The sequence below is a fragment of the Suncus etruscus genome, chromosome 11, assembly GCF_024139225.1.
Source record: "Suncus etruscus isolate mSunEtr1 chromosome 11, mSunEtr1.pri.cur, whole genome shotgun sequence".
NCBI classification, from domain to species: domain Eukaryota; kingdom Metazoa; phylum Chordata; class Mammalia; order Eulipotyphla; family Soricidae; genus Suncus; species Suncus etruscus.
In genome coordinates this window covers 100,148,951-100,176,863 of record NC_064858.1, presented here as the reverse complement: position 1 = coordinate 100,176,863, position 27,913 = coordinate 100,148,951, and the positions used below count along the sequence as shown (strand labels likewise).

Below are 27,913 nucleotides of genomic sequence, written 5' to 3'. Positions count from 1 at the left end.
CATAAACAAAGCAAGGTAATGGTTTTCTTAAAGCAAAGTACTCACATGGGGTAGGAACTCTGTACAACCCCTACTGTGCCCAGGACACCTCACAAATATGCTGTTGCCACCCCAGCAAAGATAGGCACGTAGCAATACAGAAATTTGTCTGTCAGGTTTACTTCAAGAGGAGACCATGAAGGCTGTGAGAGCTTAGAACAAATACAGGATAAATGAAAGTGAGATAAGAACTTGGGGTTCCTCTACTCCTGCCAGATTCAAGAGAAGTCTCAGAAATTCTATCAGTTGGACTCAAGGAGAGCTAAACAAAAGAGCTATTTTTTCTTTGTGAGCTGGAGAGTGATGCTGGTTTTATTTGCTTGTTATGTGTTTGTTTGTCATAAGAGGAAAGAAAAAATTCTTACTCCAATTGACACAGAAAGCTCCTACATTTATTTACTTTCCAGCCCTGCCCTGAAGTGGCAATATAGCCCAATAGATGACATTTTAGGTTCCTAAGCCTCACTTTTCTCATCTGCAGGATATATAGAGTTTTCCTGAGAAGTAGTGGAGGAGACAGATAAAATCCAGTCATCTTTCTAGATCAAGGTCTCCGGGGGAACAGGGGGGAGCAATAGTATAGCAGGTAGGGCATTTATTTGCCTTGCATGCAGCTGACCTGGATTCAATCCCCAGCATCCCATATAGTCCCCCAACCCACAAGGATGGATTCCTGAGTGCAGAGCTAGGAGTAACCCTGGAGCAGCACTATGTGACACCCTTCCTCCCAATAAAAGGTCTCCCCAGGGGTTTCAAGTCAATTCTAGGAACATACAAAGACTAAAGATCAGGCACCCAAAGCTTTGATGTCTCCCTCCTGCAGACTTACCAGCTGTGTCTCCCATTTCCCACAGTACCTTTTGTCCTCTTGCTTCTAATTTCCCAGAATTCCCTGAAATGTGACACTTTCTACTATGGGCCTTCGCATATTTTTTTCACTTGCTCTGAGCTGCCTTTTATTCCTCCAGCTAGTGGGTCATTGTTTTGTTTTGTTTTGTTTTTTCCTCACAAAAGTCAACTCAACTTAACCCACATTGCCCATCAGCCTCTGTTTGGGACTTGGGTACTTGCACAGTTTCATATTCATAAGATTCATCTTGTGAGTTTTTAACCCTTGTTTTCATTCTTGATTCTCTTTGCTAGACAGAGATCAGACAGACGACATATCCTTATAAAGGAGGCAGCCCTGATGTTGGTTATAAGACAATATGGCAAGTTCCCAGCACAAAAGAAGTTCTCATTAAATATTTCTGAACAAGAAGGGAAGGAGCCAAGATGCTCTATGAAAGTTACACATTCTTATTATAGCTTAATCAAATCATGCCATGCATATTTGTTTTCTAGACCACAGCTTTCCTATATCTCTCCACTTGGCTCCATGATATGAAAAGCGTGCCAGGATGAGAACATTCAATAAGAGGGGGTCCAACCTTTCAAAGCATAGGGGACTATTACTTGCAAAGGGCGCTGGTGTGGTGGCTGCCCAAAATTCTATCTGGCTCTAGGCAAGAATCTGCACAGCGACCCTCAATGCAATCAGACCTCTTTTTTTTTTTTCTTTTCCAAGGACAATAAATAGGAAAGGGAAAATTAGGGCTCTAAAGAAAGAGAACTGCTTGGTTTTGCTGATATCTCTGTTTATTATGCCAATGAATATAAAGCATTCCCGCTGGAAGTTGGGGTTGTCTTATCTGGGTGTCTAATTAGTGTTCCATAGGGGAGAGGAAGGGCAGGCCACATTGGGTGAGAGGCACTTTGGGGGTTAGGAAAGTGCTGAACTGGTTTTGTTTCTACTCTAAATAGAAAAGCAATGTGACCACAATCAGGTAGTCAGATTCTCTTGACCTCCTTTTTCTGAAAGGAGAGATGGAACCCCATGATCGCTAATGCTGTGCTATAGAGTTCAGGTTCTGAAAACACTAAGAGCTAAAACAAAATATGACTATTAATTATTTATCTGTTTATTAAAATAATCCTACTCAGAGGAGTCTATTTATTGTGCTGATAATAAACTCAATACATGTGCTTCCTCTATGAAAAGCTCAGGGCAAAGTGCTATGAGAAATAAAAAAGAGAAATAAAGATAAAGTCTATCTTCAGTAGTTTGAAATGTGCATCTGTATAAGAGGAATAGATGTGTGGGAGGCTATAAACAAACTACTGTGAAAATTCTAAAGGCTTCTTGGGAGAGAGATTCTTTCAGCTGGGTGTTCAAAAGTAGGAAGACCTTGACAGGATGTTACAGGTATGGGAGGAGATGCAAGGTAGGGGGAGCAGCCCTCCAAGAATTCATCTTGGCCAGAAATATAGAGAGTTATAGTATAGCATGTAGAGTGCTTGAGTGCTTGCCTTGCATGCGGCCAACCGGGGTTCGATTCCTGGCATCCCATAAGGTCTCCTGAGCATGCCAGAAGTAATTTCTGAGTACAGAGCCAGAAGTAACCCAGGTTCTTGGGTGTGGCCCAAACAATAAATAAACAAACCAAAAAATCCATCTTATTCACTTTCCCCAGACTGGCTCTCCAATTCTGGGATGCCATTGTTCTCTCAAATAACCTGAGCTCTGTTCTTAGAACCATCCTAATTTCTTCCTACTTCTCTGCAGGCTGGTTCCCCCAGTCCTTCTTCCTGGTGTTCTTTTCACTGCAAGTCGCTCTGTGAGACTCACCCTCACTCCCTAGATGTTTGTGTAAAAGTTTTCTATCCAGAGAGCCCTTGTGACTATAAGAAGAAAACAGTTCCGTGCACCTGTTCCCCATGGCTTCCCACCCTTCTTCGTCTGCTCTTTTTTGTTTTCATGCTGCATGTTGTCATTAGGCATATAATATTTGTATGTTTAACAACTAGCTTTCAACATGAAAGAAGGTATCCTTGGTTTTGTTTTTAGAATATCCTCAGCTCCTGGGAGAGAAACTCCTGCAAAAGAAAATTCAAAATTATCCAAGAAGGAGCTGAGGGGATAAGTCAAGGGAGTAAAAAGTGTGTGTGTGTGTGTGTGTGTGTGTGTGTGTGTGTGTGTGTGTGTGTGTGTGTGTGTGTGTGTCCCCAAGTTTGATCCCTGGCAAACCTTGGCCTCAGAGCACTGCCTAGTGTTGTCCACACAACCTGGTTAAACCATGAGGCCCTTACTGGAAGAATAACCGAAGGTTACAACTCCGGTACCTCTACAGATGCTCCAATTCTTTAAGATATATAAAATATTGAATATATATGTGTTCAAAACCAATGAACTCTAGTCTAACTTCCTAATTCATATCTCACTCTACATATATATTGACCAGGTGTCTACTCGAATTTCTCCTTGAAAACATTTTTAATCGGCCTTTCTATGGTTAGCTACTAATCTACATGGAAATAAATTGGTTTTCTTTTCAGAATCAGCATTCGAGCTTTTACCCAGCTGTTTGATGAAGATCTGAAGGAATTCACAAAGCCTCTCTATTCAGACACATTTTTCTCTTTGCCGATCACCACTGAGGCAGGTAAGCTGCCTTTTCATCTACCCAAAAAGGACTGCCAACCTCTGCACCACCCACAAGAGCCTCCAGTGGCGGAGCTGAGGATATTGTTTTCACTCGGAGTTTAATCTTTACATAATCATAAATTTTATGAGTTCAAGGGAATGTATAACTTCTGTGGAGAAGAAAAGAAAGGGGTGCATCTAGAGGGAAAATGGTGGCAATGCCAGATATTTTTCCCATTGTAAATGATTTTTTTTTTTAAATAGTGGGTGAAAATAGTCAAATAAAGAGCTTTACAGAGGGGAAATATATAGGTAGGTACAAAAGCCTTTCAGTCAGAAGGCTTTGGTGAAAATATATGTGCAGAGAGAGAAAAGACTATCTGAAAGTAAAAATACCAAGCTATTAACAATATCTCATAATAGTAGGATTATAGGTAATTTTCCTCCATTTTACTGACATACTTAAAAATATAATAAATGTTTACATAGGTGCTAGGGATGTAGCACAGTGGTCAAGCATTTGCCTCGCATGAGTGAGACCCTACTCCCATTTTGAGCAACGCAGAACAGAAACAAAACAAAACAAAAATTACAGCATCTCCCACCTCATCGCTCTCCAGCCCCTGGTAACCAAGACAATAGACAAAATATACACAAAAAAAAAAGTTAACTAAAAAGGCTTTTACATAAGTTTATGCAATAAACTTCTCTAATGTGTTAGGAAGAAAGGCTGAGAAATAGCAATTAATTGTCACTGCTTACTTTCTTCCTGGAGGCAATTTTAAGCATCAGATATAGAACATTTTTGTTTCTTTGGGGGGTTGGAAGTGTGGGAGGCAGTGGACACCACACACAGTGGAACTCGAGGATATTTGTAGTGTCAGATATCAAACCAGGGTTGGCCACATGCAAGGCAGGCACCTTATCCTAGTCTATGTCTTCAGTCCTGCACAAAGCACATAATATCAATCTTCACTGCCCCCTGTTAGACAAAAAAATTATCAACCTCCTTTTAAGAGGAAGGCTTGAGCTATCAGGAATGTAAATTTCCTAGCCAAAATAATAGAGTGGGAATTTTGGCACTTTTCATCAAAACCCCTACTTCACCTCTGGAGCACTCTTCCTTGCATATTTCCATCATGCTGAGAATAGCAGCATTTTTCAGAAATTTTTTTTTTTTGGTCCCTTGACACCATTGTCTTCTTCAGCCTTTCTTTCCTGGTAGCCCAGTGCTCTACAATGCTGGGTCTAGCTCAGGAAGTTCTTCTATACAGCTAAAATAGTCTTGCATGCTGCATGACAAAAGATGACTCAGCCTCATAAACACTCCCTTCTATTGATGCCAAATATAGGGACAATCTCCCACTTTTGGAACCAAAAAGAGATCAGAACACAATTAAGAGAATTGAGATGTTTGTTTATAATTTAATATTAATTAGGGGTTTTGTAAACATCCTTCCTTCCTACTTGAAATATTATTATACAACAGAAATTTAAGTATTCCATTAAAGCAAGATAGCAAATATATGTATATTAAAAGAATATTAAGCATCATAAGAGGGAATTATTTGTTTTTTTTAATTAATATCTTTATTTAAACACCTTGATTACAAACATGATTGTGGTTGGGTTTCAGTCATGTATGTCCTTCACTGGTGCAACATTCCCACCACCAATGTCCCAAATCTCCCTCCTCCCCATGCCACCCCCACCTGTACTCTAGACAGGCTTTCTCCTAAGAGGGAATTATTTGTGTTGGTCTGATGAGTTTTTAAAAATGAACATTGAATATATAAATTCAAAGGCTTTAAATGTAACTTCAAAAAAATGGGATGCTCCAGAGGTCTAAAAGTAAAAGTTAAGCCAACAAATCTTTTTGAAATAAAATATAAAAATAAATCTTTTGACTTTGGTTTAGGTAATAGTTTCTTAACATAACACAAGCAACAAAAGGAAAAAGATAAATTGAACATAATAAAAATTTAAAACAATTGTGCATCAAAGAAACCATGAAGAAAATGAGGGGGGAAATCTATAGCAGTGGTCCTCAAACTATGGCCTGTGGGCCACATATTGTATTTATATCTGTTTTGTTCCTTCACTGAAAAATAAGATATATGCAGTGTGCATAAGAATTCGTTCATAAGTTTTGTTTTTACTATAGTCAGACCCTCCAATGGTCTGAGGGACAGTAAACTGGCCCCCTGTTTAAAAAGTTTGAGGACCCCTGAATAGAATAGGATGATCTATTTTCAGATCATCTGCCTAGAATGTGAATACACATTTTTTTTTTTTTTTTTTGGTTTTTGGGCCACACCCGGTAACGCTCAGGGGTTACTCCTGGCTATGCGCTCAGAAGTTGCTCCTGGCTTGGGGGACCATATGGGACACCGGGGGATCGAACCGCGGTCCGTCCAAGGCTAGCGAAGGCAAGGCAGGCACCTTACCTTTAGCGCCACCGCCCGGCCCCGTGAATACACATTTTATAAAGATATGCAAATGACCAATAAGTGACTGAAAATATAGTTCAAGGGCTCATCAGATACTTTGCATATAAAGGGGCCCAGACTTAATCCCCAGCAACCCATGGTACCTCAAGCAATGACAGGAGTCATCCCTGAGTAGAGAACAAGGATTAGCCCCTGAAAACCACCAGGTATGCCCCCCAAACAAAACAAATATCTAATAAACCAGGAAAAGAAGCTCCACTATACTAGTGATTATAGGAAAGCAAGTTAAAACCACAAAACACTACTTCACACCTAGTGGGATGGCTATAATCAAAAAAGACAATAACAAGTCCTAACAAGAATATGAAGAAAAAATTGGAGAACCATTATATATATTGTTTGTGAAAATGTAAAATGGTGCAGCTGTTTTGGATTACAATTTTACAGATCCTCAAAAGGTTAGACCTAGAGTTACCTTTAAACCCAACAACTCCATGCCCATCATGCACCCAAATTATACATAGCATATACATTGTTCATAGCAGCATAATTTATAGTAAACAAGCACATAGAATCATCCAAATATCTATAAATAGATAAGCAAATTATGGTTTATCTACACAGTGAATTTTATTCATCCATAAAAAGAATAAATTACTGATAAATTTTACAGTATGGAAGAACCTGAAAATCGTTCAACTAAGTGAAAAAAGCCAATTAATAAAAAGAACAAAATTTAGTGATTCAATTTCTTTAAAATGTCCAGAACAGACAAGTCTATGAAGATCCAAAAATGGATGAATGGTTGCCATGGCCTAAATGGAAGGAAGGAAGGAAGGAAGGAAGGAAGGAAGGAAGGAAGGAAGGAAGGAAGGAAGGAAGGAAGGAAGGGAGGGAGGGAGGGAGGGAGGGAGGGAGGGAGGGAGGGAGGGAGGGAGGGAGGGAGGGAGGGAGGGAAGGAAGGAAAGGAAGGAAAGGAAGGAAGGAAAGGAGAGAGACAGCTGAAAGGACTAGTGCTGATTTGGGAGAGGGATGGTGATGATAATCTTATAAAATTAAGTGTGGTGAAATTTTGAGAACTACTAAAATTATAAAATTACAGTGTAAGTTGAAATTTATATGACTAACAAATTTTATTTTAATAATATTTTTTTAAAAAGATTTAGTTATAACTCAGCAGTTTATCATTACTTGCTAAATTTTCAGGTGCTGTTGTAATTTGCTTCATACAAATGAAAGCATATTTATCTCCATGACAAACAGTAGACCTTCATGCGAAGGCTCCATGCTTTATGTAGAAGCACTGATGCTGTCAGCATATTTAAGCAGAACACTCTTAACTTCAAAAGTGTAATGGCTGACCAGGGTAGCAGCCAGGATTTATCTTCTTAGCTGTACCACCTCCCTCCCCCAGCCTGTAGATGGTAAATGGTTCCATGTGGGACCCTTTGAATTCTTCTCTAATCACATTCTAGAGAGATAGGGTCTCAGTTGCCCTCTTCCTCTTATTGGTGTCTCAGCACTCATTTTCCCGCCTGGGTGGTTCCATCCATCTATATCATTGCAGAGCCTTTGTTTGGTGTCATTGAAGGTGTGAGTGCTGGCCTGTTCTTAATAGGCATGGTTGTGGCTGTCATCGCCTTATTCATCTGCCGACAGAAATCAAGGTGAGTACAAAGAACCTTTTGGCAAGTGGAACCACCCACCCACCCAGTTCATGTTTGTTTTAAAGGAGTAAACAGAAAAGGCCCTTTAGTTTGGGATGTAAAGAGGCAAAAGAACTCCATTTTAAATAGCCAGATTAAATAACCTTCTTCCTCCTTCTGCCCCCAACTCTCTCTCTCTCTCTCTCTCTCTCTCTCTCTCTCTCTCTCTCTCTCTCTCTCTCTCTCTCTCTCACACACACACACACACACACACACACACATGCGCAATGCACTCCAAACCCTAAATTCATAAATCATTTTTCAGCTTATTTATCTATTGATTGTGAATGGATTTCTCTCTAATCTAGTGTTTTTCCTGTAGAGAAAAAATTATATGTGTGTGTGTGTGTGTGTGTTTTAGCTACCTTGTGAAGGCAGAGATGTCTGCAATTTGTGTTCCCAAATGCTTCCCTGAAATATGCTAAAATGTTGGGTTGACATCATCATCTGATGGCCCATTTCCACATGCTAATTTAAGAAGAAACCAACATGATTCAAAGGGCTTGTAGCCCTAGTGGCTGTGCCCTTTTTCCCTTAGGGAATTTCCTTAGTTGGCACATTGCCCTCTCTTGCAGTCATGTCTTGCATCTCAAGTTCACTTTTTTTTTTTTAAGGGAAATTTTATTGCGAGTGTGGGAAGTGATTATAACCTGTAGCCAAAAACCGGAGAAGACAATTATTCAGCTATTGAGAGATTCCTTTACTGAGTGGGAAAAGATCTATTTCTTCTTCATGTTCTTCTTCTTTCTCCCCTCTCTGAGATATCGTCTAACTGCAAATTTACTGGCATACTGAGAAATCCATATTTGCACAAATAGGCACAGTCTTACCATACATGGGAAAAAAGGTTTAAGTTTCATAACAAGAATATGAATTCTCTCCCTTATGTCACAGCCATGGTCGAGATCGGCCTTCAGCCCGCCTGAGCATCCGACGTGACAGGCCATTATCTGTCCACTTAAATCTGGGCCAGAAGGGGTAAGTGCCACAATGGACTTGACATCATTTTTGAAAAAGTAAATTGTCTGTCTGTGAGATTTGCTAACAGGAACTTTCTTTTTCTTTGGCCTTCTCTTCACAGAAACCGGAAAATTTCTTGGTAAGAGAAAGAATTAATTCCTTACTGTAGCAAATACTTGAAATGCAACTCAGTTTGACAACAGTATTTGACTTTTCTTTCTGTTGTTTTTTGTTTCAACTCTAGTCCTATAAAAATACACCAGTTTGAAGGACACTTTATGAAGCTGCAGGCTGATTCCAACTACCTGCTATCCAAGGAATATGAGGTACAACGCAAAAGCAATGATGCTTTAGCAGCCCCCTATCTTTAACAAACAAACAAAACAAACAAAAAAAATCACCTTTCTTGGGTGATCACAAATTAATGAAGTTCAGGATCTTCATGCACATAGATTCTGAGATCTTTGCTGTCTCCAGAACACCACAGCTAGAAAAGTGCTCTGTGGTCTGATGATAAAAATGCAATGATAGATCTCAAAGGCTGACCTAATACTTCTAGTTATTTGAGCTGTCATTTCTTTGGCTCAAGGATAGTGTGGGTTGGTGAGAAGTCTCCAAATTTTGGGTTTGATTCCCAACTTTGTCCTCTCTGTGACATGGGACAAATTAGTCATCCTGTCTGAGCCTCATCTGGAGAATAGGGATGATGGGCCAGAGAGATAGGATGGAGGATAAGGCAATTGCCTTGCCTCCTGTCAACCATGGTTAAGATTGCCAGCTCTCCATATGGCCCCTGAGCACCAACTAGTGGTCACACCTGAGTCTAGAGCCAGGAATATCCCCTAAGCACAACTGGATATGGCCCCCAAACCACAAAAATAAATAAATAAATAAATAAATAAACAAACAAACAAACAAACAAACTGGGGGAGATTATTTCCTGTGAAGCTGTTGTGGGGATCTAAGTTAATACACAATGAATACCGAATGTTCCATAAATAGTTGCTAGTGTGCCTGCTCTTATATTATTATGGATAATGGACTATGTGGTTTGCCTTATTCTGTGTCATAGTCTCCACTTGCAAACTTATTTTGGACCCTTACAGGACTTAAAAGATGTGGGTCGAAACCAATCATGTGACATCGCACTCCTGCCAGAGAACAGAGGGAAGAATCGATACAACAATATATTGCCCTGTGAGTTTTGTGTTAGATATATAAAATTGTCTTCCGCCTGCACTTCTTCTCTTTCATAAGAATAAAATGCAGCTAAAACTGTAAAGTATGGCTGGAAGTGAAGATTCTGGCTCTGAATACCTTTAAAAAGGAATGAATTGTGGGTTGTTCCACTTTTCTCCTGAAGAGTAACACACAATTTAAATTTTGGTTTTGTGGGGTTGTCTCTTGTGCTGTTGACATTTCACCTGGGAGTCCTGGTGCATCTTCTCAGAAGCCTCAGAACACTAATAGGGCCAACAGCAAGGGCCAACATGGGTTTTCTTCACAAAGTCTCCAGTTAGCAATCATTGTAAATATTTTTTATTAATCTTACCCTACTGGATAAGCAATAGGGGACTATTTTTCTGGATGGTTTTAGTCCAGCAGTAAAAGGAACCAGTCACTCCACTGGGCGAGTACCCTAGTTTTGCAAAGAAGAGCACCAAGAGGACTTCAAAAGGCATTTGGCTTGTTTTATGTGTGTGTTTATGGGCTACACGTACACCCTGGGGTGAGTTAGTTATCTTGTCTGAACTTCATCTGCAAAATAAAAAGGCTCTCTCCCTACTGGGCTGTTGTAAGGATCAGAGCTAATGTGGTTCAGATGCAAGCATTTCGTCAACCATATAAAATCATCCCCAAACACAGTGATAAATCTCCACCAACTTTCTTCCAGATGATGCCTCTCGAGTAAAGCTGTCCAATGTGGATGATGACCCATGCTCTGACTACATCAATGCCAGCTACATCCCTGTAAGTGGTCAGCAAGCCAAGCCAGAGTGTCTAGAGTGAAGGTTTGGTGGATGGCCACAATGGAGATTCCCCCTTCTGTAAATGATCTCAGTATTCCCAGCTATGGAGACATAAAGTTTTTAGAAGACCATGTCTGGGGGCCAGAGCAGTGGCGCAGGCAGTAGGGCATCTGCCTTGCACGCGATAACCTAGGACAGACCACACTTCCATCCCCCTGGCGTCCCATATGGTCCCCCAAGCCAGGAGTGATTTCTGAGCACATAGCCAGAGCATCACCGGGTGTGGCCCCAAAACAAAACAAAAACAAAAACAAAAACAAAATGACCATGTCTGGTAGTCCTCAAATGCAGGATATCTGATTTGGTCCCTTTGAAGTTTTGTTTTTCCATAGTGGCTTTATTTACATGAGATTATAATGGTTCAAGATGCATTTTTTTTTTTTAGTCACTGTTGTTTCAGGACATCTCTTGGCATTATTGGGTTGGAAGCTTGCAGCAACTCACACTCACACGTTCTACCTCTTGAGCCACATCCCATGTCCCCCAAATGAATTTTTTAAATTTGTTTGGGGGCCACAAATGGCAGTGCTCATTTACTCCTGACTCTGTGCTCAGAAATTATTCCTGGCTGGCTCAGGCCACCATGTGGGATGTTGGGGACAGAACCCAGGACAACCGTGTGCAAGGCAAATACCTCTAGCCCCCAGATGCATTTCAAAGTTCATTTTTTTACTCTATCCCTGAGTCATGGTTAGAACTCCTTGAGGAAGCTGGCCCTGTGCTACTCAGGCTGCCAAAGTAAAAAAGTGACTGAAAATGAGTAAAGTTCTGCAAACCACAGATTCAGCTAAAAGGCTGTGTTGACCCTTTGAACTCTGGTTTCAGCTAGCATCTTGCTGACTTCCTATCACATCCAACAGAAGAACACACCTTAAGATCAGAGAATTCTGGGTTTGAATTTCTTGCTGATGCTAGGAGCTAGAAAGTCTATGACACCACCTCTGAAGTGGGCCTTCATTTTTTTTCTACAAAAAATTTTGAGAATATTTGCCACAATAAATACTTATGTGCTATGCATATAGGATCTCTGGGTTATAAACAGGGACAGAGTCCAAGGGAATATGGACTCTGAAGGAACTTTCAGCAGAAATAGGGTATAAGGAAATTACTACGCACCGCTCTAGACAGTCTACAGAATCTGGGCCTCCATACACCTCAATCTCAAGACAGTTCTTGGTCATGTGAAGCTTCTGATTCAGCAGGGACCAGGTGGGGGAGCCTACAGATTCTGCATGTCTACCAAGCTCTCAGGGGATCCCAATGCAGTAATCTGGGAATTGCTCTGAGCCCCAAGATGTGGCTCAGATGTTCAAGGTTGTTTTGGGAGCTTTCAAGGGGAAACATCACTCACTGAGGGAAACATAGAAGAATCAGCAAAGCAGGTCAGTGCTGAGACCCAGAGGATAAACAAGAATTAGCCAGATGAGACACTATGTCTGAGTGGGCAGGCACAAGATGGCTGCAGTGCCCTAAGGGAGAGACTATTGGATAAGGAGTAGTAGAACTAGACTTGGGAACTGCAGGTTTTTCTGTGAGGTTAGAGGGAAGGATGAGTGTATGCATGGAAATAATCTCACACATAAAGCAGTGACTAAAAATGAAAGAACAGGGGCCGGGAAGGTGGCGCTAGAGGTAAGGTGTCTGCCTTACAAGCGCTAGCCAAGGAACAGACTGCGGTTCGATCCCCCGGCGTCCCATATGGTCCCCCCAAGCCAGGGGCGATTTCTGAGCACATAGCCAGGAGTAACCCCTGAGCGTCAAACGGGTGTGGCCCAAAAACCAAAAATAAATAAATAAATAAATAAAAATAAAAATGAAAGAACAATTCAAGGGCCATGGTAGATAGTCCCAAACAGAAGTTTCTTGTCTTTTCTATAACATCTCCTAACCAACATTCTTTAAATGTCAATGATCCAAAGTAAAAGAAACTCTTCTAGATCAGATAAGGAAAGAGCCTTTTCAAAGACTATCCCTCCCTCAGATTATTCACACACAATCCTGAGTGTTTTGTGAACCTTCCCCTGAATCCTCCCAGGCATTTTAGAATGGACTCAGACTCCTAAAAGGAAGCGAGGCCCTGAACAATAGTCCCTAGTTCCGGCCTTTGTCCTGCAGATTCCCAGCCTTGACTCTCATGTTCATATCTTTTTCTCAAGTCAGGGATCTGGCAAAGACCTCTGTATCTTCTCTGCAGAGCTCCTGCTTTGTTTATAGTTCTGAAGAGCCCCATTGTTTCTGACTCCCCATATTGTAAATTCATTGCAGGGTAACAACTTCAGAAGGGAATACATCGCCACTCAAGGACCACTTCCTGGCACCAAGGATGACTTCTGGAAAATGGCGTGGGAACAGAATGTGCACAACATCGTCATGGTGACCCAGTGTGTGGAGAAGGGCCGAGTGCGTAGTCTTCCTCATTTCCCACTTTCTTCACTTTCTTGCACCTGGTTGAATTCAATCCTGTGGTGCAAGTACAATGAGCTGAGTGCTGGCTCTGCATTCAGGAGACTGGCCTCAAACCTACTGGTAATGCCTCTGATCACCAGTGTAGTCTCAAACCAAATAATAATAATAATAATAATAATAATAATGATAATAATGATAATAATAATAATAATAATAATTTGATCCATCTCCCCAAAGATGTCTTATGATAAAGTCACATGATGCCTGATTCTGATTCTTTTTAATATAGCTATTTCCTCCCCTTCTCTTCCTGGTCATTCATGTTGTCACAGTGACCAAAGTAGTCTCCATGCCTGACCAGTGCTCACACATTATTCACCTGTGGTGCTGTCCAAGGGTGGTCATGCTCACACACTGAATAGGGGGGCCCTCCAAAGTGTATACACCTTTAGCTGTTCTCTTTGTAAATGTACTCTCCAGGGTGCTCCGCCTCTTGAGTTGTAGTATACTCACACACACACTTCAGTGGTATGGCTCCCCTGAGGCAAGGTGGAACTCACACAGGCACTCAACATGGGTCACACTTCTGGTTGTGTGGTGCTCGCACATATTTTAGTTTTGGTGCTCATCTGGCTTTACCCCTCACACCTGTGGTGCTCATAAAACAATTAGAAATTGCTCATGGTGCCAGAGATTGTAGGACTGACAGAAACACCCCCAATGCATATGATGGCACCCCGATGGAACTTGAGATCATACATGCCAGCATGAACAGGCATTCCCAGTCACTGAGTTATTCATCAGAGTCCTCCATTCTGATTCAAACACAGAAGCTTCAATCAAAGAAGTCTTCAATGGAAACCTTGGATTGATCAGAGGGGCTTGTGGAAACAGGATTGCATGGCTTCTTGTCTGCTCTTTCAGTGTACAGAGTCACAGGTCCTACCTTCCTCTCAGGAGAGGAGACTCAAATTTCAGAGTGTGTCTGCAGACACAAAGTAACTTAGCTGTACAAATTAAGCACATCACTGGTGATGACACTTAGAATTCTCTATTGTGTGCATTTACTTCGAATATTAAAAGAGAGATTTGAGGGCCAGAGTGATATTATAGTAGAAAGGGAAAGGGTATTTGTCTTGCATGTGGTCAATCCCTGGTATCCCATATGTCTTCCCAAGCACCGCCAAGAGTGATTACTGAGTGCAGAGCTAAGATTAACCTCTGAGACCACCAGATGTGATTAAAACCATCCCCCCCAAAAATAGAGTGATTGGAAGAGTTCAAGGGGATGGCTCAGGGGTCAGTGCTGATGCCTTGAATGTGCAGGAATGCATGTGTCACCTCTAGCTCTGCAGGACCCCAGCATTTATGGATATCTAGTGGCCTCTAGCACAGAAAAGCTCCAAAATTATTGCATGGGAGGCCCCAGGCATTAAAAGAACCAGCCTAGTAGGCTGAATATTGCCTTCTATTCTCTGAGCATTGCCTGGCAAGCCAAAAATTAAAAACAAATAGAAAATAGATATCTATATTTAGATGATCTGTGCTCAACAACTACTTGTTCCTAATCCTCATATCCCTAACTGTGAGCAGGTCTAAGTTGCTTAGCTTCAAGCATTTTGTTCAGACAAAGGTGGGGATATCAAAATAGAAATAAAACAGGACTCAGGAAGGCTGTGCATTCCTCAGTCCAAATATATCCTTCTTCAGAAAGAACCAGAAATTCTGACATGTGGTCTCTCTGCTAGTAGATTGGAGAGGCTAAAGAAATTTTAAAAAAAATTAAAACAAAGCAACAATGACAGAAGCCCTCCAGCACCTCCAGCACACTCTATTAAAAAGTCATGAAGTCAAGACAGGGGTTGCTCCCTTTACCTGGGCTTCTTTCCCAGGAGCAGCAACCTGGCCTCAGCCCAGGCTGTGAGCTGCTCAACAGATGGTCTGATGGCTTTAGCAGCTGATCCCAGAGTCAAGGGGATGACATTTCGAGGAAGGAAAGTCTTGGTTCACAGAGGAGTCAGATTTCTGGGCTTCATTCCTTTCTCTCTTTCTCTAGGTCAAATGTGACCACTATTGGCCAGCCGACCAGGATTCTCTATACTATGGTGACCTGATCTTGCAGATGCTATCAGAGTCTGTGCTGCCCGAGTGGACCATTCGAGAGTTCAGGATATGCAGTGTATGTATGTCCATGGCTACACACCCCACCTTAGAATGATGTGGGCCCTCTGCAAATCTTGGGTTTCTTCTGATGCCACTGCGGTAGCACCAGCCTAAACTGAGCCCAGTTTCCAATGGGCTGTTAGTCTCAATGCCCTTTCTACTCTTACAGGAAGAACAGCTCGATGTACATAGAGTCATCCGCCACTTCCACTACACAGTATGGCCAGACCATGGAGTGCCAGAGACCACCCAGTCCCTGATCCAGTTTGTGAGAACTGTCAGGGACTTTGTCAACAGAAGCCCAGGGTCTGGGCCCACTGTGGTACACTGCAGGTACTTAGCAACCCCAAGCCAATGCAATGGCAGCACAGAGTCTGAACAAAAACTCTAAGCCTGGGGAGTCTGGTGGGTGGATGGAGGGTTGTCTGCCAGCCAGCCAGCCTAGCCCTCCAGGATGTTATTACAGCCTCCTCTCTAGTCTCCTCCGCAGCCTCACTCCTTTCCACTGAGTTCTCCTTTCCCACTTTCGTCATTTCCCACCTCTCCCCCACCCTCACTCTCCATCCTTCGTGCTTCCTCTTGCTCTTTTTCTTACTGTACAAAATACAAGGTCCTTATTCCTATCTTTTCCCCCACTCCAAGTTCCCCAAAACTCACCTCCCACTCTCGCCAGGAAGGAGACGGCACAAGCCTATTCTTGCTTCTTGCCATTCCTGCTCCTTGGAATGGTCTTAGCTTTCCACTCTACCTAAGTCAACCCAAGAATCCTTCAACATCCCTGCTCCACATCACTCTCCAGGTCTCAAGGAACAACCAGTGGGACCTAATTTTGCTCTTAAATTTTGTCCTATTAAATTCTCTTTGCTTCAAAGCATGTGTCCATAAAATCAACCTAACAACAAATGCTAATCTGTGTGTTTCTCTCTGAATCTGTCTCTCTGTCTCTTTCTTTATGATACTTTCTCTATCTCTGTCCCCTGATGTTTTGCTAATTAACATTTGCAACAACACTTTGATAACCATAACCAAATGGCACCAATGAACAGAGAGCAAGGATCACGACAGTAAGAAAATGTCAAATGCACTCATTTTCTCCCAATCAGCACAGCACCTCAGCTGTCCTGCTTTTATATGTCATTGGAACCCTGATGCTTTTAATAGGAATTCAAAACTTCAGAAGTTCCTGTTTTTTGAAGAATGACATTTCCACTCAGGACCACTGGAGAACTATTCATTGAGGGTGGTCACACATAGTAGAACTCGGATTATCTTGGCTCTTGTATTTGGAGGACCAGATGAAGCCAACTTGGCCCATTGAACTGTCTTTCCAGCCCTAGGAAAATATTCTTGTGTATGAGTGTGTGTGTGTGTGTGTTTGTGTGCAAAAATGGGGTTATACTTTGAGAAGGAGTTGGCCATCACAAGTAAAGCAAAAGGTCTTCATGCCCTGTGGCCCAGATTTCTGTTTCTGCTTACAGATATCAACCCAAAGAAATTTCCAGATGTGCATAATGATGTTCACAGCCAGTGTTTTTAACAGAGAAAAACTAAAAAAAATGCTCTGATCATATATCAATAGGGAATAAATGGATTAGAAACGGTTAATGAATTCTGGTGTCATTAAAAGCAACTTGACCCACTTATGACAACCTGGGTAAATCTTCAAATACAATACTGAAAATGAAAAGTTAATCAAAAGATACATAAAACATTTTAGCACATTTTGGAAACACATAAAATAAATATACTATTTATAGATTTCCACATATATAGGAAAAGTACAGAAACCGGCATGGAAATAACATAAACTGAGTACTACTTCACTAGGATGAGGGACAAAGGAGGGAAAGCTGGAGCCTTGAGTTATGCATCTTTGAGAAAGCATGTTCAAAGGAAGTGCTTTTCAATATTCGCCCATAACTCAGCAGAGGGGGAAGATAAGCTGTGCTTGTCACTGGATGCAGTCAGTCCTGAAAGGCCAATTTAATCAAAGGTTTGGGGCTAGGAGATAACATAATGGTTACCTGCACCAGACCTAGGGTCAATCCCTCACACCATCTGGTCTCCAAAGCATTGCTAGTGTGGCCCTTGATGGTCCTTGGCATCACAGGGCCCAAGCAGCACTTTATTCTGGACTCCCCATTATTGAACCATCATCATGCTTGACAGGTGGGAGTGGCCATGAGCCACTTCTTGAACACTGTTTGTCCAGCCCCCCAATATTTTTAATTAAAAAACACAAGAATAAATTTTCTTCTGCTATTTTTTCCAGTGCCGGTGTAGGTCGAACGGGAACCTTTGTTGCATTGGATCGAATCCTGCAACAGTTAGACTCCAAGGACTCTGTGGACATTTATGGAGCAGTGCATGACCTGAGACTTCACAGGCTCCACATGGTCCAGACTGAGGTAAGTGCCACAGCCTGGGAGACTCAGGTCCCTCCAGTCACCAAAATGTCAAGGGATTCATTGAATAAGGGGCAATGACTTTGACTCTAGAAGAGAAAGAGAACTGAATATACATGGTTGTTTTTTTTTAGGACAAAATGACAATTATTTTGAAACCTCAAAGTGCCTTTCACTGAGCTGGTGACCATTCATTCTTCAGATGAGTAAAAGAAAGATAGATCTTTTTTGGGGTTGGGGTTAGGGAAGAGTAGGGTTGGGCCTATACCCATTGGTTCCCAGGACTTAATTCTGGTTTTACACTCAGAAATTACTCCTGATGGAATTACTCGTAGGGGGACCATTATTCAGGGGATACACCCTGGAATACTGCCCTACCCACTATGCTCTCTGCAGCCCCATATTTCTTTATTAGTCTTTTTATAGGGCCACACCCAACAGTGCTCAGGAATCACTCTCAGCTCTGTGTTAGGGCAATTCAAACCTAGTTATGCTCAGGGAAATTGTACAGTGCTGAGGGTCAAACCCTAGCCTTCTGCTTGCAAAGCTGAGCTCTCAGCCTCTTGTACTCTCTACTACACACAACTATCCTAATCATTTTACTTTTCACTTTTTTTCAATCTTGATTTGCATTAGAATCCAAAATCCACTTGTTGCTTTTGGTTGATATTTCTTTTAAATAATCTTTTCTCTGATAATAGGACCTCCCTTGAATATGTTTGCATGTCACTTATTCATTACAGAGACCAATTTATGTATCCCATAGTTTCCCACACTGAAAGTAACTGGCAACATTTTCATGGTAGTCATGTGTTTCTGTATTTCTTAAAGATTCTGTCATGCTCTAAGGGCCCCATTAAATTGGTGTTCCTTTTTCACTTCTTCAAGATGCTTCTACGTGGCTTTGTCGTTCTTGTCGCATCTCATGAGGGAGCACTTCCTCTTTGTGCCAGATGAATTCAATAATAACCATCTTCTTCAACACTCTACAGCTTTTCACTTAACAGTTTTGTCAGCAGCTATTTATTGATGGCTACTGTCTACTGTCTTTATTTCATGAAGGCTTACACTGTTTGGAATCCTTAGACTTCAGTGGTCTCCACAAGACTACACATTCCTAGGTGGCAGTAACTTGTTTTCCTCTCTATTCTCAATGTGATTTTTTTCTTAATATTTTAAAAGAATGGGGGTCGGGTGGGGAGGAGGGAAACTTGGGACATTGGTGATGGGAATGTTGCACTGGTGATGGGGGGTGTTCTTTACATGACTGAAATCCAAACACAATCATGTATGTAATCAAGGTGTTTAAATAAAAAAAAAAATAAAAGAATGGAAAATCTTGGTCCTATAGCTTTGCCACTCAAAAGTCACCAGCCATAGTTTTTGGTTGTTGTTTGCTTATTTAGGGGGGATCCACACCCAACTGTTCTCAGGACTGACTTCTGACTCTAAGCTCAAGAATCACTTCTGATCCCTGAATGTGGGGGAGCATATAGGATGCTGGGGACTAAACCCAGGTCAGCTGAGTGCAAGGCAAGGAATCTACCTGAACTTCTATCTCTCTGGGCTTTGGGGATATTTTTTTGATTTTTGGGTCATACCTGGAAGTGCTCAGGGGTTACTTCTAGAGGACTTGGGGGACTATATAGAGTCCTGGAGAGCCAATCCAGCTCAACTTTAATGTAAAGCAAATACCCCTACCTACTCTACTATCTCTCTGGCCCCCCAGGCTTAGTATTTCAATAATTAATTTATTGTTACTTCTAAAAACTCAACACACTCATTTTTTTTAATTTTTATTGTGACGAAAGTGCATTACAAATCTTTCACTGCATCATTTATGGTACATAGTGACAATGAATGAAGGTCATTCCCACCACCAGTGCTGTCCTCCCTCTACCCCTGTTCCCAGCATGTATCCCATATCTCCCTCCGTTACCCCACAGAATGCTAGTGCAACTGGTCTCCACTTTACAGCTTGTTGTAGATTGAGCATCCATTCCACCGTCATTGGAGATAAAAAGGATAAGAAAAAAGGGAGAAAAAAATTTGGTAACGACTACCAAAAAAAGAAAGAGAGGAAAAAAATGGAAGAAAAAATTTAAAAAAATGCACCTGGCAAATAAAAAATAAAAATAAATCACCAAATAATAACCACAAAAGTGAAAAGAAAGAAAAGTGGAAGAAAAAAGGGAAGAAAAATAATGTCAAAAACTAACAAATCAAAACAAAACAAGAAAAAGTAGGGGTGCTGGAGTGGCAGGGTTTGGCTTTTGCACCACTTTTTTTTTTTTTTTTTTTTTGCATAGGCATAGTAAGCATTAGGGAAGAAAGGGAATTCTTGTGGCCTAAGAGATTCAGGGTTTCTCCATCCTTGAAGCATACCATCATGGGATCAACTCCTGGCTTCATATATACTTATTACCCCATTCCAAAAGCTTTTTTATGGTGCCAGGAAAGTTTCCTCTCAGTTGTGTGTGAGAAAATCAAGCCACTGTAGCTAGCGATCTTGATTATAGGTCAGGGTCCAGGTTAGAGTCTTTACGGTTCTAGAGGTTCCTATCATTATTGTTGTTGTATTCAGTCTTCTGTAACACTTGCTCCCTGTTTTCGTTTAGTCCCTAAGCCGAAGCCTAGTATATTATGGATCCAAAGGTTCTGCTCAGTCTCTGTTGTCCAGGTTGGGCCTCTGCAATAAGGCATCTTGTTGTTGTTGTTGTTGTTGTTGGAGTCCTGGGTTACAGCCTAGGGTAGGGTTTTCCTTATTGGTCCCAAGGTAGGTTCTGTTCAGTCACGGTTGTCAGTCAATTTTCTGTTGTTGGTGCTCTTATTTTTCACAGTTCAAAGGATGGTACCTCTTCTGATTTACATTTAGTGTTAGGTGATGTGATAGGACAACCTGGTCTTAGGTCAAGGTGTCCTTTCCTCGTTGTCATATCAAAACTGGCACAAGTTGGTGCCAGAGCAGTGTTATAAATCTCCCAATGAAACTTAGTTCCTGGTGGTGTTGCCTGGAGCTGTATCAGTTCTAAGTCTTGGATCTGGGATTTGGGATTGGACTAACACTGTTCAATCTCCTGGAGACTGCGTTGTATCCACATGACACATTTTTAGGACAGGAGGCACCATTCTGCTATAAAAAGTGTGAGTTCTTATCCCTAGAAGATAAGGCCTTGTTTCTGTGTCTATGGTTTCCCCCCTTTTTTTTACTCTGCCCATACAAAAACATATGGTGTCATACTGTGTTGCTGGTGCTATTCTGGATAAGGATGACAGGTTGCACACACAGTCTCTGTGATTTGGTTTTGATCTGAGCTTTTATCCCAGTCAAGGCTTTTTGTACCAAGCAGCACCAAAAATGGTAAGGATAGAGAAAAGATATATATATTATATATATATAATATATATTAAAATAGAACAAATAAATAAAACTGAGTTAAATATATAATATATATAATATATATATTAAAATAGAACAAATAAATAAAACTGAGTTAAAAAGAAAAGGTATTTGAATAAAACATGTGGTGGAGGAGGCTACCTATATATTTAGGAATACACATCTTAAGATGTATTATTATACAGGTATTGAGCTTCCATAGGCAATATAAGACTCCCAATTAGGTCTTTTGATATATTCTTGTGGGGAGTAAAAGCCAAGGTATTTTTCGTATCACAGGCCTTGTAATTGAAAACTCAACACCTTCTTACCTTGTAACTTGGTAAAGTAGAAATTATCACACTGTAATTAGTGTCAGTGTCTGTGTGTGTGCATGCGCACATGCTCATTTCATTGGCTACGAGTTGTCAAATGGTTCTTGGGTCATATGTCACTTCTATAAGACTTCACAGAATTATAGAGGTACATTTAGGCAAAGAGCAAGCACTTTCTATGGTGAATATCAATCACTAACTGTTGTCCATAAAATGAATAGTAAGTATACCCAAGCTCTCCCTTTCTTTTCTTGTCCATAACTTTTCCTTTTTCTTGTTCTTTTCTCCCTCCTCTTTTCTGATCTGAGGACTTCTTGGTTCTTGATCCTGGTTTGCAGTTTCAATATTCAAATTTCCTAAAGTTCTGCCTGCAAGACACTCCTCTTTTCCTTTCCATCTTCATGCTCATGTTTCCCAGGTCACATTCTTTTTCCCTAAGTTCCTGCCTACATACAAACAATGCCTTCTTCCATTTATCCCAAACCAAACTCATATCTGTTTTTAAAACAAATAATATTCTGTCTATACTTGCCGTCTCCAATTTTGGTCAGGATATCTGAGTAGCTTCAGGTTCTTCTGGACAATGAGTAAAACCTGCATACAGATCATCAAATGTCTTCAGGACTTCAACTCTTTATTTACAACACACATAAGTACATCTCTACAGGCTGATTATTTAATGGAATCACTTCAATAATAGTCCCCTAACAGCACCATTCTCGATCCAAATAACAGCAACACCTATACACAGTAACCTATTTTACTGTGTCCCTGTCCTTTAGCCATTTCTGCTATCTCATTGACTCTACCTTATTAAATAAGGGGTGAATCAGAGGTCTTGATTATCTTCACTCTTTCTACCTAACTTCATCCCTAGTATAAGGAATCTGATTTTATTTCCTCAGTTCCCACATTAAACATTCCCTAAGTCCTGTCAATTCTATCAGACAGATTGCTCTGTTCCATCCCTTGAGCTATGTGTCCCGCATGTTATTCACTATCGCTGCCTTTCTCAGCCTTTATCAATTCTCTTAAATAGGGTCTCTTGAACCAGACACCCTAGTCAGTCTCCTACCTTCACTTCTGCCCTAACAACTCTTTATCTCCACTGTCACTGTGAAACTTACCTTACTGATTATGTCAACTTCCTGCATAAAAATCTAAGAACAGGGCCAGAGCAGTGGTGCAAGCAGTAGGGCATTTGCCTTGTATGTGCTAACCTAGGATGGGACGAGGTTCCATCCCCCAACGTCCCATATGGTGCCCCAAGCCAGGAGCGATTTCTGAGCACAGAGCCAGGAGTAACCCCTGAGTGTCACTGGGTGTGGCCCAAAAACAAAAAAAAAATCTTAGAACATTCTCCATTGCTCTAAAATGAAGATTAAACTCTCTTTTTACGGAACCTAAGTTCAAATTCTCACTACTAAAAAGCCAATGTTCAAGAGACAAAAGTTGATGTGAGGAAGACAAAATTATTCCAGAGCTAGCAATCTGAAAAGATGGTAGACTTATTATCCTCCTCTTGACCTCTCCCTCCAAAAACAGATTTCCTTACTCTTAGGATTATTAGTTTACATAGGAATTGTTGGAAAAGTAAATTTAAAGAAAATTATATGAAGTGGGTCAAGAGCAGAAAGGAGTCTAATGAACTATACAGGAGTTTTTTCAGAGGGCAAGCTGTTTGCCTTCACCACTCCCCACCCATCAATCTGTAACTGGACCTGTTTCAATAGCAAACAAAATGCATTTAAAGGAGAATGTCTTTTAATGTTGGAAAGCAGGGTAAGAGCCAAGGAGAATGAAAGTTTGTAAGTAATAACATCAGTAAGAAAAAAAGATGGAGTTGCTAGTGTTCTCTCACTTATGATTTTGTCTACAAAACTTTTCATAGCCTGTCCCCAACTTACTGATTCAGTTTCATATCATTGTTCTAAGGTCTGCTGAAACCTAGGATGGTTTAATTTCTTGGGCCTGAGTCAATTTTAATTCTTTTGGTCATCATGAAATTAGTGTTTTATTCAGATAGCTATTTTCTCTGACCTTATATTTATTTTGTAATAAAAAAATTTAATCGAATTACCATGAAATAAAGTTACAAAGTAGTTCATAACTGTCAGTCATACAATAAATATTCATGGATGTTAGACATTGTTTGCCATTTATTTCTGTCAAGTGATTCCCAAACATATATTCAGATGTGTCATGTTTTAGCTCCATACCCATGGAGAATATCTTATATAGTCTCAGAAACCCTGATCCCAAAGATGGCATGACTTGCTCTGGAATTGTATACAGAGTATAACCCACAACAGAGCCAAAAGTAATAAAACAGAAAGGCATTCTGGTTCCTGATATTATTTCTTTGGGTACATTGGAATAGTCAAATTCAAGTCTACCTTGTTTGGTGTACAAAGAAGCACAAGTCTTCAAAAGCTTTAATTAATATATCACAAAATAAAGATTTCTAAATGAGAAGACTTAGAGTTTACAAGTGCAGCGAATTGTCAAAGAAAAACTTTCAAGCAGTAATTTGATTAAGAACAATAGGTGACCTTCACACCCTCTCAGTCTCATCCTCCTGTAAGAGGGAGATTGTGGAATGTTTATAAAAATAAGCATTTAGGGGCCTGAGCAGTGGCACAAGTGGTAAGGTATCTTGCCCACGCTAGCCTAGGATGGACCACGGTTCGATCCCAGGGAGTCCCATATGGTCCCCCAAGCCAGGCGAGATTTCTGAGTGCATAGCCAGGAGTAACCCTGAGTGTCACCGGGTGTAGTCCAAAACCAAAAAAAAATAATAATAATAATAAGTATTTAGTCCCCATTTGGGGATTGTCTCAAGGATTTCCCATGATCCACACACTGTACATTTTAGCCACACTATATTTCTCACACATCTTTTTAGAATACATGTGTATTTTTATGTAGTTTATGACATCTGTAATGTCCTACTTTTCTCAAATTTTTTTTAGTTATATCTGCTTTTATCTATTTTTTTATTCAAAGGTAGACAAGTCATAAACATCTTAGACCTCAGTTTTATGTATAATGAATATGTATTCTTCTGAATATCATGTATATGGTTTTGAGATATAATGAGGCATGCTTTAGTGATATCTATTCTTCTGAAGTATCATAAAGGAATTCTACTCTCTACTTCTAGGGAAACGACACTTCACTGCAAAAGATGGACTCAGTTACATTAAAGTTGACAAAATCAAAGATAAACTCAAAAACCAGTACTCTTGTGTTTATGAATACAGAAGAGGTGCCAATTTTTTGGATTATAGCCAACAATGTTAAAAAAATAATTAGCAACTTCAATTATGTTCTCAGCAAAACAGTAATTTGATATTTCTTGAAGACTGAATATTGTACCAGGGTCAACAATAAAAAGACTCACTTCTCTTCTCCCCCCAAAGATGAACAGTTGCTATATAGAGCTTGAGACACTGATATTTTACAGAATTCACCTATAGTTAGGTTCTGTTTCAGTTCATAAGTGGCTTTAGATAAAAAAAAACCTGAGATGGCAGAGGTGTTTGTGATGGGGAGAACCCAGGTGGAAAAATCTTGGGGAGAAAGAGGAAGTTCATTTCCCTGGTCAGACAACCAAGTGAGGAGGTAGTTACTCTGAGATCTTTCCAATAGAGAATATTTACTGATGTGAGAATTGGGGGAAATAACAGGAGCTTTGTATGAGGCTAATAAAAGCAACACAACTTCTCCTTTGAGAAGTCAGGGCCAGGGGGTCAGTTCAGCTTGATAATCAGTGGCTTTCTTCTAATACTAGAATGTTCTATGTATCTTGTTGAATCACCATACATGTAACCCCATACAACCTTGAGGCCCATCATCACTGCTATTGAGTTTCTTCATTTGGCATTGATGGATTTCTCTGACCAGTGTGTAAAAGACATCTTCAATGCACTGTCTGGTGTTGGCTGAAGTTTCCATGAATGGAATCCTATAACTCTTGGCTAGTTCATGGACTTATTTTGTATTGACTGTCCTTGTTGACAAATCGCACATGTTTTCTACTAGCACCATAGGTACTATGAATCTTTGAATCTGAATCTTTAACTCGCTTAATCTAATATATGAAAATGATTTGCTATTATTGATGGCAAATACACAGAGGAAATCTTCTTCTGTCTTTACATATTTTTCTCTCATGACACTGTACTCTTCTTGTCCCACTGTATCCGGACAAGATTTCACAGACAGATTTCATCATCTATAACCACCTGTTTTCAGTAAGAACCCTCTATGGTGGAATCATATTCATCTACAAAGTGTTTTGGAATTAACTAAGGATTGTCAGCTCACTTTTTGCAACACCACCTGCTCCAACCACCACCAGTTTGTGCTCAGTCATTTCACACCAGCAAGAATCTCAAACTGGGTCACCTCCAGTTAGGATGGATTTAAGATCAAATGCAGGGGAAATATTGAAGACCTCAGAACCACCATGAAAAGCCCCCAGCAGGGAGCAGCACTCCTGGCCCCCTTTTCTCAAAATCTTATAAATACCACCTTTCTTTTTCCTTTAAAAAAAATTGTGTTTAGAGGTAAGGTGTCTACCTTGTAAGCGCTAGCCAAGGATCAGGACTGCGGTTCGATCCCCCGGCATCCCATATGGTCCCCCCCCAAGCCAGGGGCGATTTCTGAGCGCATAGCCAGGAGTAACCCCTGAGCATCACACGGGTGTGGCCCAAAAACCAAAAAAAAAATTGTGTTTATTAATAGCTTTATTTAAGCACTATGGTTGCAAACATGTTTGTAGTCAGGTTTCAGTCATAAAAGAGTACACCCCCCCTTCACCAGTGCAACCTTTCCACCACCAATGCCCCCCATTTCCCTTCTCTCGCCTCCTCAGTCTGTCTTTGAGACAGGTTTTCTACTTACCACACTCACTTCCATTATCATGAAAGTTGTTGGTGTAGTTATTTCTCTAACTGCACTCACCAATCTATGTGATAAGTTTCAAATCGTGGACTAGTCCTTTCAAACCTCTGAGTATTATTACCAAACTATCTTTTAATTGTCTTAAATCCCACAGATGCGTGAGGCTAGTCTATGTCTATCTCTCTCCCTCTAACTTATTTCACTCAGCATAATAGCTTCCATGTCCATCCATGTATAGGAAAATGTCATGACTTCATCTCTCCTGACAGCTGCATAATATTCTATTGTGTATATGTACCACAGTTTCTTTAGTCATTCATCTGTTGAAGGGCATCTTGCTTGTTTCCAGAATCTGGCTATTGTAAATAGCTCTTCAATGAATATAGGTGTGTGGAAGGAGTGTTTGTATTGCATTTTTGTATTCGTAGGTTATATCCCTAGGAGTGGTATAGCTGAAATATATGGAAACTCAATTTCCAGGTTTTTGAGGAATCTCCATATTGTTTTCCACAAAGGCTGGACTAGATGGCATTCCTACCAGCAGTGAATGAGAGTTCCTTTCTCTCCACAGCCCCCTAGCACTGACTGTTCTTGTTCTTTGCGGTGTATGCCAGTCACTGTGGCATGAGATGGTACCTCATTGTTATTTTAATTTGCATCTCCCTGATGACTAGTGATATGGAGTATTTTTTCTTTTTTTTTAATTTATTTTTATTTTTATTAAATATATTTTTATTTAAGTAACATGATCATATTTGGGTTACAGTCATAACTGCACCAGTGCAACATTACCCCCTCCCCCTTCCCATCCCCTGCCTGTTTACGAGACAGGCATTCTACTAGAGTAGTTTGTTTTTAAGTTCAGTAAGTTGTATTTTTTTCCTTAAAGGATAAGAGTAAAAAAATATAGTAAAGGTGTGATAGTGGCAATCGCCAATATTTGCATAGGTCCAGAAAAATGGAGAAAATGGGAGAAAAAATCCTTGACCTGATTACAAAAAGGCCTCACCCCAGAAGTTTATTGGCATAAGACAGACTCTGGATTCCAGGCATACCAGTCTATCCAACTCCAGTCATTCTCAAGGTCCTGGTGAAACTTTTTCACACTTTAGCTATAGTTGGTATCAGACTTTTATATTTAAAGACTCTGGATTCTGTGCATTTCTTTCATTGATGTCAGGCTGATGTTGAGCATCCTCTAGTTTCAGCATATCATTAAATTCAGAGCGATCTGCCCTGCATGCAGACTGTTGCTGAGTCGCCTGGGTGTTGGGAGTACTCTTTGGAGTAAATCAATGCCAAAGCAGTGGTAGGTCTTCTCTGGTAGAGGCTTGGATCCTGGGAATGTTAAAGACAATGCAATATCTTGTGGCATTGCTTCTCCTTTGCATAGGCACATTAAAATGAGAAAATAATACATATACAAATAAGTTCTTATCTAATAGAGATGGGAACACAAATTTGGTAATGTAATTAGGCCTTTTACCCTGAACATTGGCATAATGATTTGGCTCAGGCCTCAGAAGAATGGGCATTGCCCACACACACCTGAATTATGGAAACAACCACAATTCACTTTAACATTCCCAGGATCCAAGCCTCTACCAGATATGGAATATTTTTAATGTGCCTTTTGTCCATTTGTATTTCTTCTTTGAGAAAATGTCTG

The 27,913-nt window shown here is 40.5% G+C and overlaps 1 protein-coding gene and 1 pseudogene across 1 annotated transcript in view; one reads left to right on the top strand and one right to left on the bottom strand.

The window, feature by feature from the left end:
- Positions 1–27,913, top strand: part of PTPRR (protein tyrosine phosphatase receptor type R) — a 357,511-nt gene that overhangs the window by 318,839 nt on the left and 10,759 nt on the right. Inside the window, exons 14-15 of the mRNA XM_049782793.1 lie at positions 15,410–15,550; positions 17,490–17,625. Coding sequence (XP_049638750.1) covers positions 15,410–15,550; positions 17,490–17,625 — 277 coding nt within the window. The remainder of the gene's footprint in view (positions 1–15,409; positions 15,551–17,489; positions 17,626–27,913) is intronic.
- Positions 25,153–25,714, bottom strand: LOC126022896 (GTPase NRas-like; annotated as a pseudogene).